Source organism: Colossoma macropomum, unplaced genomic scaffold, assembly GCF_904425465.1.
Source record: "Colossoma macropomum unplaced genomic scaffold, Colossoma_macropomum, whole genome shotgun sequence".
In the NCBI taxonomy this organism is placed as follows: Eukaryota; Metazoa; Chordata; class Actinopteri; order Characiformes; family Serrasalmidae; genus Colossoma; species Colossoma macropomum.
The window spans coordinates 21,359,361-21,373,601 of NW_023494786.1; the positions used below are offsets into that span (position 1 = coordinate 21,359,361).

Consider the following 14,241-nt stretch of genomic DNA (forward strand, 5'->3'; position numbering starts at 1 on the left):
TATGGAATCTTTTTTGTTAATTTCTATTATCTGCCATTTTTCTTGTAAAATATTAACCCCTTAAAATCCCAGGCATATTACATACTAAGGCGTATTATTCAGTAACTACAGGTACTTTAATACAAACTGATTGAGCTATTCTTAGGTTAAAAAAGTGTGTGATAAAACTTTGGGCCTGTTGGTGGGCCCTGGACATTTAAAGGGTAAAGATTGCTGTTAGACTATGGTCGTTATAAGTCGCTTTACATTTCCATGCTTTTCCATCCAGCGAGGGTGTGCTACATTGTAGATTTAGATAATGTTAATGATGTATCAGTATCAGATATTTGTCGAAATAAAGAACCAGCATCGGACAGATGTTTAGATTTGAGGTATATTTCAAAGCAATACATGATGATGTACTCACTGTACTCTGTAAGAGCAGAATGTTTAGATGACGCTGGGTTACTGTGCTAAAATATCTGCATTTTACTCATTGGTAATCTTCTACAAATACGCATTACAATTTTCTATAATGCTAATCGAGGTGGATTTAGTCTCAACTTCTAAATTTTGTGTACATTTTTGTATTTAATATTGACATTGGCCCACAGCTCTCTCTCAAACTGAATGAAAGAGTGGTGGAAAGCAATTTGGAAGTTTGCAAGCTGGAGAAAAGGGGTAAATATCCCAATATCCACCAACAACAGAAGCACAGAGAGAAAGTTAGTAAAGCGGACGGGCTAATGCATGCATATGAAGAAGTTTGTTAGAGTGTTGTTATGAGCACACACACATTCAGTTTGAGTGAGAGAGCAACAGGACTGTTTGAAGTGCGGCACACACACACAGTGGTGCAGACAGGCCTGGTGACAGACAGTGTCAGCGGTGTGTCAGGAAGAGGCTGTTGGTGTCACACTCGGTTGACCTGATCTGTGGTCAGCCTGTCCACTGTAGCCCCGCTGTGGCCCCTTACATAACCCCTCCTGCCACTCACACACCACTCTGCAGGGACACACAGATATTTATATACTCCATATACACACTCCTACTTCACCATACACACAAATACACACATACACACAAACCTACAGAGCTTCTTTAAAAACAAAACTCTCAGTTCTGCACCTGAGAGATGTGCAACACCGGGCAGAGCGCATGCTGTGGTGCCTGAAGTCCATTAGACTCACGGCACTCAGTTAAATGCTGGCCTGTGTGCTGTATGCATGTATGTGTTACACATATCTTTTCAGAAATTCTGAGATTAACAGAATATTAGTAAAATAAAAGAATATTAGTGGTTTACATGCAAACAACCAATAAATATCTGTGAAATTGAAAATGGGGCAATAGTAATTATATACACATATAAAACAACTATGACAAATATCTTTGGAAATCATGTGCTTAAAAATCTCAGGGTGGCAGTGACTATATTTAGATATAAAACTTAAAAAGCTATTTATCTCAGACAAACACTAATATTACCAAAAATACAAATCACTCTAAAAACAATAAGTAATGATTTTATGCATGTCAGTAGTTCATTTAACAATATTTAAACCTCTTATTTGTAGTTACCATGCAGTACCAGGATTGGCTATTCAGTCCTTCTTCATGTTAAATCAAGTTTGCTGGTGATGCTGGTGATGGAATTAACAAATCCATGCGATGGCTTAGAGCATCCTGGAGAAATCTGGAACCAAACTTTGTTCTCCCTCCAGCTCATATCAACTACCTCTCAGAAAATAAGAAATTGTTCTTATTCTTGTTCTTTTGATGTTACTTTAATGTTTAATGTTTGTTCTTTATGTTTATTTGCATTTATTTAAATTATATATGACACTGTTTCCCAATCTCAGTCCTAGCAACACCATGCTCCACATATTTTCCTGTTTTCTCTACTCACATTTGACTCAGCCCAGGAGGAGCTTGTTCATTAGTTCATAGTTAAATCAGTTGAGTTTGATGAGACAAAGTACAAAAATGTGCACATATACATCTATTGCTGCTGTCAGAAGAAAACCTTGTATCTCCATTTTTGTCATTTCTCGGTTTTTGACATAATTTGAAAATGCCTGTTGCCCTTTACACTGTGTGTAAATTTCATGAAGAAATAGACCAAAAGAAACATCCCAACATGACTTGGCAAAAAGGCTGGTTCCATTGACTTATATTAAAGGTTTTTGTCCTTTTCCTGTAAAGTTATCATTTTGGACACACAAGGTCAGACAACAGTGATATATATATATATATATATATATATATATATATATATATATATATATATATATATATAGCAGGAAATCTCTAGCAATAGTGTTTTTGTATATACTTATAAACAACCTATAAATGTTGTTGAAAATCAAGTACTTTACAGTAAGATGTTCCCAGACAATATTGATTATACAAATATAAACAGTAAATACCTTTTCAAAATCCAGCAATGCAAAATTTCAGGCAGTAGTGATTATAAATACATAACATAGTCAATAACATGAATATCTTTTGAAATCATGTACTTTACAGTAGGAAATCTAAAGGACAACAGTGATTATATAAGTATATAGAAAGACATAAATATTAACATCACTTTGCAATGGAACAAATCATGCCTACAGATTCAGATGCTTTCTAGGCACAGTACAGTAGATGTTACAGTATAGATGTAGTAATACTGTGGTATGAAATGCACACACCTACACACAGTGGCCTGGTGTGGTTGGGTAAGAGAGGTTGCTGGACTGCACTTTGACATTAGCTGCATGCTAATGTGCAGCTATTTGACCCTGCGTGTTGGAGTAAAACCTCTGACTGGTGTCCTGCCTGAGGGGGGAACTACTGTGTGTGTAAACCATCAGCAACCTGCATCTGCAGACCTCTTTCTGTTCTTTTGTTTCTATTAATGCCAGCACTAATTTTAATAATGCTTATTTAAATTAAGCTTATAGTCTGGCGCTGTGTTTAATTAATAGGCCTATTTATGAATGCACTTTGCCTCAAAACAATATACTAGTCACTAATGCTTCATAGTCATAGAGTTTCAGTTGAATTACAAAAGGGCTTGAAGAGAAGCTAATTAAATAGAAGTATTGATGGGTAAAGTTTAAAAGAACACATACATGCTCTTCTCTCTGTTGTTCTCTCTCTGGAGCACAGACACTCTTGTTTATGTACGTTGTATTGCATTTATGTAAATACTTCTATGTAATAAGGCATTTCTATGTCTGTACTGTTAAACATAAAGGTGCCGAAAAGGGTTCTTTGCACAATGTTAGAAAAGCCACTTAGGATTGCCTAAAGCTTTCAATTGAAGGTTCTTTAGATTAAACATTATCATGATGGATTATGTCACAATACGTCACAATACTCTTGTCTGAGTATATTGTGGATAATGGCAGTACCTAAAGAACACTAAACACCTGCATGTTTCATTAAAATTTGATGATGCTTTTTCAGTGTGGAACTACTGCATCTTTTTGTCTGTTCCAACGTAGAAGATCTCAGAAAAGTTATGCAAATCATGCATTGTGAAAATGTCTAGATGTATTGTAATGTTACATTTTAGCTATATTGCCCTACTTTAGATGGTTCTGCACACTCAAAAATCTCTTTTTTAGACATGATTCTTTTAAGAACCAGAAGTGGTTCTTCTGTGGCAGAGGTGTCCAGCCTTGTCCACAAAGAGCTGGTGTGGCTGCAAGTTTTCGTTCCAAACCAACAGAAGCTTTGTTGGAGTGAAAACCTGCAGAATAAAATCTGACACCCTTGTCCAGTGGCAACGCTCAGAGAACCCTTAGCACCTTTTTATTTATTTTAAGAGTGTAGCTGTAAACCTAACCCTAATCTTAACGCCAGCGACCTAAAACAAATGGTTTTGCACTTTCACTTTTAAACAATGAACCATGTAGCTTTTGTAAACAGCACTTTACATAGTCAGGACCACTTTGTTGCTTCTGTCAAGGTAGAATACTTCTGTTTTCTTCTAGTTTTCCTATATAGTCAGGTTTTAGTCCTGAAAATGTACAAAAACAACACACACACATGTTCATACACACTCACACTCACTCGGCAATGAAAATGTCCCAGTTACAGCCGCTTTTCTCCTTGTCCAAAGCAGGAGAAAATCAGAAGGGTCAAGATCACGGGCTATAAGTGCTGATTGGTCCAGCTGGCTGTCCGTCGCTTTGGTCTCTTCATATCTGTGTCTGGTCAGGGGCGGGGCAGGGTCATTCTGATCTAATCAAACTGTGTATTGATTCCATTAGATAATTAATGGGGCAGTAGGAGGCAGAGGCGCGAGCTGCAGCCCAGGAGAGCTGAGGGAAACCTTGGAGAGGGAAGTGATGAGGAACTGCCAAGGACGAGAGAGAGAAACCACAGAAAGCTTCTGCTCTGATAGACGAGAGTACAGTCCACTTTAGAAAGAGAGAGAGAGAGAGGGAGAGGGAGAGAGAGAGAGAGATGGGTAGTGCTGATCAGCAGTTGGAGGAAATGAGACTACTTCTGACTTCTTAATGCCATGCTTAAGATGAGGAGAGTGATTAGTATTCATAGATCACAACTCTATTGACATAAAACCGCATGCATTATATATACCGTATGTACTGTATACTGTAATGTTGCTGAGCTATTCACATTGCAAACATATTCAATACTCAACATTTTGAGAGCAAATATTTGCTATTACACTATGCTGTAATAGAATGGACTCTTCAGCTTTGCTTTGAAGAATCCCAACTTTCTAAAAAACTAACAGTTTGGTACGACACATTGAAGTTGACAGGTTCTTGTCAGGATCAGTCTCATCATAATGTAGTTTGTTCTTCAGTGTTTTCATCAAAATGTGTTTCTAACCTCTACCATCACTGTAAAGGGCAGCATACCTTTTAAATTCTGTACTGCTGGGCACGGTTACTCATGACGGAGCTTAGTGTTGAGCCTATACAAAGCTTTGTTTTATTCCTCATGGTCAGTCTGTGTTCAACCAGCTAAGAGCAGAATGGCCAGCTGAAGGTCAAGGTCAAGAAAAAAAGCAAATGCTTCCACAGTTGACCAGGAATCCAACGGTCATCTTCATACTAGTGCGCTTGACATTTAAAGCAGAATGGCAGCGTAACGTCTGGCCTGTAAAAATGGGATGAAGAACAGTGGGATTTGCGTGTGTATGTGTGTGTGTGAAACTGTCCTGGTGCATTGTCTGCGTGTGGAATGGCTTAAATGTGTTCATTTCCCTGTTTGGCCTGTCCGTGGGGATGGGCGGAGCATGCTAACGAAGCTCTGACAGCTGGAGGCCCTAATTAAGCATCCCCTCTGAAAACAAACAGCTCCAGCTCTGCCAAACACACCCCCCACCCCAGCCCCAACATTGCACTCCAGCCAGAGCCCGCACCCACCGGCCCCCTGAACCTGTCATTACTGCCCAAAGTGAGCAAAAATTGGGGCGGGGGGAGCTGAAGATTTCCTTTAAATGAAAAAGAAAATCAACAAAACCTAAAAATGCTAGCTGGAAAACACAGTACTTACAATAGTCAGCAAGACGAGGCATGATTCCCTGTATTTACTTGATTTAAATGTGTGCATAATTTCCGTATGAATAAAATATATCACATCAACACAGTTTTGTCTTACAGTTCACTTACTTTTCGAAATAACTGTGTTGATTCATTAATTCATTAATATGGAAATTATGTACACACTTGAGTCAATTAAATTCAGTCCACTACTTTTTTATTGTACCTAACATGGGGTACTTTAGACTTGCCTTGTTTAAAAAGTAAGAAAAAAAAGAATTTAATTTTTACGATACTTAGCAAGCAGATGCAAAGAGGTACATTACAGAGCAGAAGGATGTTTTCTGTACTCTCTGCCAGACTGCAGTATAAATGAGCCAAAATTTAGAAATCTTAGAAATCTGGAGGTATTATTAATATACTATTTCAATGTAATTACATTAATGTTACATACTTACATCAGTACATAGCTTGTTACATAAAGCATCACATTTACATTAGATTTCCTTTCTTTACCAACAGGTTTGAGTCTCTTGCTTGTTTTGATGTCAAGAAATAATAAAAGCATACAAAGGATGTTTTTTTCTTTTTGCAAAACAGGCTTTTATGCGCAGTTTTCTATTTCATTTAAATTGCAATAAATTATCTTGTCTTTGAATTCCTTTTCTACAAATGTAGCATAAATTGAAAGTTTAAATTTACAGCTTCAACATTATTCTCTTTGAAGAGATGTAATGAGCAATATTTCACATAGAATCACTATATTCTTTTATAATCTCTGACAATAACTGCAACATATAAGGTTTAGAATATTATATTTTATGATATTGTATTTTATTTTATTTTACTTCAATTTGTTCCACATCATCACATTCCTTAACGTTTTGCCGTCATGACTGCTGAATATATGCTTTTTTCCCCAGTGTTAGTACAGAATTGACTTTTTGGCATGGATTTTTATTTATGGAAGATGGTCAAGTCCTTCCATGCCCACTTATGTCCATCTGAGGAGATAGTGAATACGTACATAACCTGCTACAAGGTTATAAAGTTAATTGAACAATTATGGTGGAAGGTACCTCCATTATATCTGGAGAGATAGTGAGGGTGGGGAGAGAGATCCTACCTGATTAGATGAGACGAGATAGGCTAAATACCAGTCAGGACTGATAGAGGGGTGAGAGAGAGAGAGAGTTTAAGGTTGCTCATTTGTGCCTTTGGTCCTACATTCTTTGAAAACTCACAAAATGTTCTCTGAGCAATGCCACGGAAGAACAGCTTTTGGTTCCCGAGTGTGAATAACCTTTTACAGGTTAAAAGAACCCTTGCATACATAACTCATTTAAAATACTAAAAATGGTTCTATAAAAACCCTTTTTTAGGGAACTAAAAGTGGGTCCTCTGTGGAATCACACAAAGAATCCTTTTGGTGCCTTTATTTTTAAGAGTGTATGTTTGTCTCTCTGTTGAGAGTTTGTTAAAGAGGAGTAAATCCAGTTTTTACACAACATGTGCTGGAGAAGTTACACCGACTCTGCAGGCACAGTATAAGCTGCTGTCATACAGTACTGTGCAAATGTAGGAAAAAGGAAAAAAATACATTAACAGAAAATTGACTCAACAATGAGACATATTTTTCAGTATTTAGCCTTGATTACAGCTTCCATTCTTTTCAGGAGACTTAATTTTAGTTTTTCAAACAAAACTGCTGACATATTTTCCCACGCTTTTAAAGTTCAGTCTTAGAAATTGGTGGCATTTTGTACTTCTCACAATCCAAATAATCACATTTATTCAAAGATGGTCTGGACTCTGGGGCAGACAGTCCACTGTTCTGAGGACACCAGCAACTCCTTCATTTGATTTTTTGTTTATTTATTTATTTATTTTTTGTCTATTTCCTTTTCCCAGTGCTGGCTTCTTTACTTGTCTTCTCACAGTGGAAGGATGGACAAACACACCTGTGGATTTTTTCAGATCTGAAGCAAGAGTGGAGCTTGATTTTTGGTCTCTTAAAGTTAAAAGCTTTAAGTACTGTTTATCTGATGGGAAGAGATTTGGTGGTCTACCAGGTCTTGGCAGTTGTAAGGAGTCCATTTTTTCTGTATCTTTTAATCGTTTTTTGGAACTCCACTTTTGGAAACCCATGTTTTTTTTCACTTATTTTTCTTTAACTTCCTCCTTCTTTATGCAAGTGGATTATTTTATATGGCTAATCTTATCAGAATCAACTCCTGAAAAATAAATTACTTAAAGGTCATTTGACTGGAAATTACTTAAACGAGGGCTGGTTCCTGACTTTTGCACAGTACTGTAATTCCACTTTAAAATTTTCCTTGTGTATGTAATATAGTCAAACTAAAGAAGCACACTAGTGTCCAGAGCCTGCCTCTTTAGTTTTGCACTGGAGCCATGAGGCTAATGTAGCTAACAGTAATGGAAGCTTATAGCTGTAAACTGCACACCTACGTGTCATCACTCACTTGCCTTAAACAGTGTGGAGCTGTTATGTAATCTCTTATGGACTTGTTTATGTGTTTTATGACACTGTATGACATACTGTTAGCAATAAACAGTAAATCATTCAGTATCAGAAACTGTACATTTGATATTGTGCTAAAGCAGATGATATGGATCCACATTACTCTCTCACTTAGAGCCTAAGCCATAGTGAGTTATGATGAAGCTGATAGTCCAAGGTTAAGCAGCTGCTTTATCTGGGTTGAATGTCAGGTCATAGGTGGCATCGACTCACACTGAGGTCATTGTGGATGTCTAAGCATGTGTTTGTGTGTGTGGTGTGCCAGGTAAGGTCAGAGGGGTGATGTAAGTGTAGGGCACAGTGCCAGAGTGGTTTAGATCAACGATAGTGCTGAGTGGCGCTGAGGGCTGGCCAGAGGGCAGCAGGGGCTGGAGGGGGCAACACCAGGCTGCTGGAGGGCACGCCGGCCCTTTAAATGTCAAAGGGACAGAGCGGCCAAACACTGGGGATTCCAGCCAAATGGCAATGGAAACACTGGGAACTGAAACAGATTAGTGTGTGTGTGTGTGTGTGTTTGTGTGTGCGAAGAGAAGAGGAGGAGAAAAGAGAAGAGTGTGTGTGTGTGTGTATGTGTACAAAGATATATGTGTATAAAGATAAATATAGAAAATATATGTATTGTGATGCTCTGAAGGTACACTAAAAAGTTCTAAAACTTCTTAGGTTTCAAATATATTGTAGAAAGTTGTGAACATTTTAAAAACTGTTACAATGTCCAAAATAATGAAGCTAACTGTAAATGATGTAAAATGACAACAACATAATATATAATAACATTAGTATCCGAATGCTCAATCCCCTAGACCCCAGTATTATTCCTAAAATTCTTGTGGATTTCTAAAAGTTTAGGATACTGTTCACTGATTTAAGGTTCACATTTTATCATAAAAATCACCATAATGAGTTGCTTTCATTTGAAAGGTGAGCTTTTTAGTATGAAAACAAAACCGAGGAATAGAAATCAACACACACCTGTCAGCCCAGGTAGTGTAGTTTCTTTTTACATATTTATTTGGAAGTTGTATGACTCAAGGACACACAAAATCAAATTCAATTCAAATTCACATTCTCAATGAGCCAAAAATGGGACATAGAGTAGTACTGATTTGATTGGCTAACATTTTTCTCTTTTCTCCTCCTCTTCTCATCTGCAAAGCCCCTCTGCGGGAGGTCTGGGTCTGACATAGCCTCGGCCAGTCGCAGCCTGCGTTTGAGGCGGCCACACGCGCAGGAGCGCCATGGCAGCCATGCCGTTTGTCACTGAGGGGAAGTGTGTGAGTGTGGAGTGGGACTTCCTGCAAGGACTCCTCGCCAAACCACCCACCCTGCCCTGGTGAGTTCTCACACACATACTGACAAACACAGAGATCTCCAAACAAGCTTATTTGTTTATGTATAATTTCATCACATATATATTACAAATACTCATGCTTATAGGACATATTTGAAAAGAGATGCTTGCTCTTTACTTCAGTTTGACGTCTTAAACTATAAGGGCCTGTGTAGGGGCCCGTTCCTAACTACTACTCTTTTCATTTGCATCTTGTTGTTGTCCAAAAAAAAATATTTATTTATCATTTAAACACATTTGATCATTTCATGATGAATGCACCAATTTAAATGGTCCAAAATTGATTGGAATAAAAAATCTTTTCACATTAACTCATATTAAAAGAATGTTTTTGGCTTCTCCTGTAAATTTATAAATATTTTTTATTATTTTTATTATAGTGATAATATTTACTTTGATATTAATTACTGAACCATTTCCAGTAGTTCCTGAATAACAAGTGCTAAAATTAAACACAAAACAATTATCTTGCAGTTTAACCCTCATAGATCAAGAGTGTAGATTTAAATGCAATTACACATGAAAAAGCATGATGCATGTGTGAGAAAGCTTTATTGTGGGGAATCAAAGTATTAGAGTCATTGTGAAAGGTCAGAAAACCTGGTAGAAATATTCAAAAGAGGTATGAACGTATTCAAATTGTAGGAATGATAATAACACTAATGAAAACACAGACTAGCAGAATGCAGGAAAAAGACCAGAGCTAGTCAAGAAGCTAAACACGATATACATACACAAGACACAGGTGAACAGATTAACCAGGGGGTGGAGCTATGAAGAACAGGAGACAAGCCTAGGGCAGAAGAGGAGAGGGGTGGAATATGCTATACATAATGAATTACATCCACAGTCAATTTACATTCTGTATCAGGTTTGAGTCTGCATTTCTGACTTTCTTCCATTTGTTTCAGTGTCAACAAACACATGGCAAAGATGTAAAAGATGCACTTTCTTTATGCACAACAATCACTCTTCATCACATTGAAAATTATAATAAAGTTTCTCCTCTACAAACACAAATGTTTTTTTATGGACTGAAAGTTTAGAATCTGCACTTTCCATTTTTCCACTTGAGTCAATGAGCTACCATCAGGGGTGGACTATATAATAAGACTATATAACTTGTTTCTAGAAATGTTTAATTAAGTGATCTTACTATATTGGCAGATAATTTTGCCTGTTTTGAGAAACATTGCTGATTATCTGCTAATACTGTGAGATAATTTGGTACAGAGTAATGTAGAAGTAAAATACTGAGTAATGAGATTACATTTTCCAGGAAATAATAAGTAACATAATTGCAGTACATATAGAGAGAAGTAATTAGTAACTTATAATAGATTACTTTTTTGAGGAATTACCCCAACACTTTTTTGAGGAATTACCCCAACCGTACATAATGCTAACATTATGTACAGTCTGCTGAGCCTGTGCAGCACTCTGTTCTGACTGAAAAAAATTAAATTAACTTTGGGAGTGAAGCAACAAACTTTTTGCTTTCCTATTCTGGCCTTTCTCTGCCGAGCTTGGATGACTTTATTTGATTTTCCTTCTCAACACTCAGAAAGTCACACAGAAGAACCTCCTCTCCATAATGTAGTTCATAGCTGAATTGCCTTGTTTAAACCAATTTGTCTTTATGCAATTTTATCATCAGGTAACAACATGGAGTAATCCATTATAACCATGAGCGGGGCTGTATTGAAATGGCTGCTACAATCACAAATAACAGTTATTTTTTAAATGGATAAAAATTATTTAACATCAACATTATTTAACATTTAGCATATCTAAATTGTATTGTCATGGGGTGCTTGGCTCATGTGAGCCCCTGGCTATGAATGAGAAATAATTAATTGTTACAGCAACATCAACAGGAAAACAGTGGAAATACACAACACAGGCTATACCTGAATTACAGCCAGTGCTGAGGAAAAGAATTCACATTAAACTAAAGTTTAAAAAAACTTTTCAAAACCCTGCAAGTCTTTCATGAGAAAGCTTGATGAGTCTGACAATAACTGCTCTCAGGATGCTGCTAATGGATGCTCAGGGTTTACTCACCTAACTGGAAGCTTGTCCTGCAGCTTTTGAGCATAATCACATTAATAACAGACATAATAACAAAAAGTGGCGCCTCATTAAAACTGCACAGAATTAAACAAGGAGCTTTGATCAAAGTAGCCCTCTATGTGGGAGAAAAGAAATTATTACAAAAAACTACAAAAGAACACTGGTGTGGCTGTGGAGAATACACACACACACTTACACAATAGGCTACACTCCATACATTACATTCACGTGCCAAAATACATCAAACCATGAACATGTTTTAAAGACCCATTTTTCTTACATAAAAAAGTTTCATATAATACACTAAGTGTTAAAGTTACTCCATATAATCCATATATGGAAAATAAGTTCGAAAAGCAGCTTGTTTGGAATTCACTGTTTCTGTGAGATCACAAAAACACTTTTACACACATATTCACCTATTCAGCCTGCAGCAGTACAGTTTAGCCCCGCCCATTCGCACTGAAGTTATAAGGGGTGTTTCGATGTCTAATGCTTTTCAAATTAGGCATAATACATGGCAGCCAATCAGAACAGAGGACATTTGTATATATCATACTTAAAGCCACAGGGAAAAAACAGCCTGTTTAATTCTAAGGGATAAAGAGAGGTAAATGGTCATGTAAAGTTAAATTACAAGAATAATTAATAAATACAAGAAAAATATGGGCCCTTCAACACAAATACTTAAGGGTACATAAACACCCACAGAACTAACAACATAAAGATGCTGAAAAACACAGTCACATAAGAGTGTATTTGTACATATCTGTGTGTGTGTGTCTGATTGTGAATGCACGTCCCTGGACGAATTGTTCTGCGTACTCTCCAGACTGTGTGTTTGGTTCCATTAGTGGAAGATTAACTAAATTTCAGTGGAATTATTAATGTCTGCTCATCTGTAGGTGGATATAAAACTAAGCAGAATCAATGGCACTGTATTGATTGTGCCTCTCCAGGGTCGTTCCAGTATAATAATGAGATGTTCTAAAAGGCTCTCTCACACGGAACACTGCTTTACAGGCGGTGAGAAAACATGGGACAACAGACAGAGCACCGATCAAGGGAATCATACATGGTCTAATAGACACACATGGACACATACACTCACATGGACACATACACTTCGGCATCCTTCATACACATGGCTTTCCCACTGTCATTTCTATTTTAAAACATGCCCAGGCCGGTTTAAATAAATAAACCAGGATTTTTTTCAGTTTGAGGAACAGGCTTTTTTATAGAAGGCTTTTAGGCAATTTCATTTTTCTTTCCTTGTCTATATACACATTCACACATTTACACACACCCTTTCCATCTCTCTCTCTCTCTCTCTCTCTCTCTTATTCGCACACACACAATCATCTTCTCTGAATTCCTCCCCTCCCTCTTTGCTGTTACATGTCTGCAGCCCCCCGGAAGGAGAATCAATGTCACAGACACGGGTGGGGGGGCGGGGGCTTGACGTCGGCTCTTTCTTCCAGCATAGACACAAATTGTGGAGTCGCCGTGACAACATAATTCCACCACTCAGGCCCCATTGAGGGCGAGTCGATACCCAATCAGAGCGACAGGCTACCTGGCCCAACTCTCAGGCTCTCCCTTCCCCCCATTGATCCCTCAATCAAGACTGGAGGCCAAGAGGGAGAGCTGTGAAGAGCTCAACCTCTGTTTTCTCCCAGAACATTAGCTTAGCATAGAATGGTTTCCCAGGATATTAGCCTAGTACAGAAAATTCTTCAAGAGCATTAGCCAAGCGCAAAATATTCCAGCCTAGCATCAGCCCAGCACAGATCATGTCTCCCAAGATATTAGCATGGCATAGAAAATTTCCTTAAAGCATTAGCCCAGCACAACATTCTCCCAGAACACTAAAACATTCTCAAAGAACTTTAGCATAGCACAGAACATTGTCCCGGAACACTAGCATACCATAGAATATTCTCCCAGCTTAGCACAGAACATTCCTCTGGAACATAAGCTTAGCACAGAAAATTCTCCCAGAATATTATCCTACCATCTGACATTCTCTCAGAACAATATATTAGCACAAAAACACTCACCCAGAGCAATGGCATAGCATAGAACATCCTCACAGAACTTTTGCCCAGCATGGAACATTCCTTCAGAACATTAGCCTAGCATATGTCATTGTCCTTGAAGAATCAATATGGCAAACATTCTCCCAGAACATTAACTTAGCATAGAACAATCTCACAGGACATTAGCCAAGCACAGAAACTTCTTCAAGAGTATTAGCCAAGCACAGAATATTCCAGCAGAGCCTCAGCCTAGCATAGATCAGTCTCTCCAGACATTAGCTTAGCACAGAAAATTCTCTCAGGGCATTAGCCCAGCACAACATCCTCCCGGTACACTAGAACATTCTCCCAGAACTTTAGCATAGCACAGAACATTGTCCTGGAGCACTAGCATAGCATAGAATATTCTCCGATCTTAGCACAGAAAATTCTCCCAGAATATTAGCCGGCCATCTGACATTCTCTCAGAACATTATCTTAGCACAAAACCATTCTCCCAGAGCAATGGCACAGCATAGAACATTCTCACAGAACTTTACCTAGCATGGAACATTCCTTCAGAACATTAGTCTAGAATATGATATTGTCCCTGAAGAATCAATATGGCAAATATTCTCCCAGAATATTAGCCCAGCACCCAACATTAGCCGTTCACAGAATGTTTTTCTTGATCACTAGTCTACCACAAAACATTCTCCCAGAACCCAAACCTTGAGACACACCTGAATAGAATGAATTTTT

At 37.8% G+C, this 14,241-nt stretch overlaps 1 protein-coding gene across 1 annotated transcript in view; it reads left to right on the forward strand.

Moving 5' to 3' along the window:
* npas1 (neuronal PAS domain protein 1) overlaps positions 1–14,241 on the forward strand; it is a 46,418-nt gene that overhangs the window by 3,182 nt on the left and 28,995 nt on the right. Inside the window, exon 2 of the mRNA XM_036563725.1 lies at positions 9,191–9,367. Coding sequence (XP_036419618.1) covers positions 9,273–9,367 — 95 coding nt within the window. The 5' untranslated portion in view covers positions 9,191–9,272. The remainder of the gene's footprint in view (positions 1–9,190; positions 9,368–14,241) is intronic.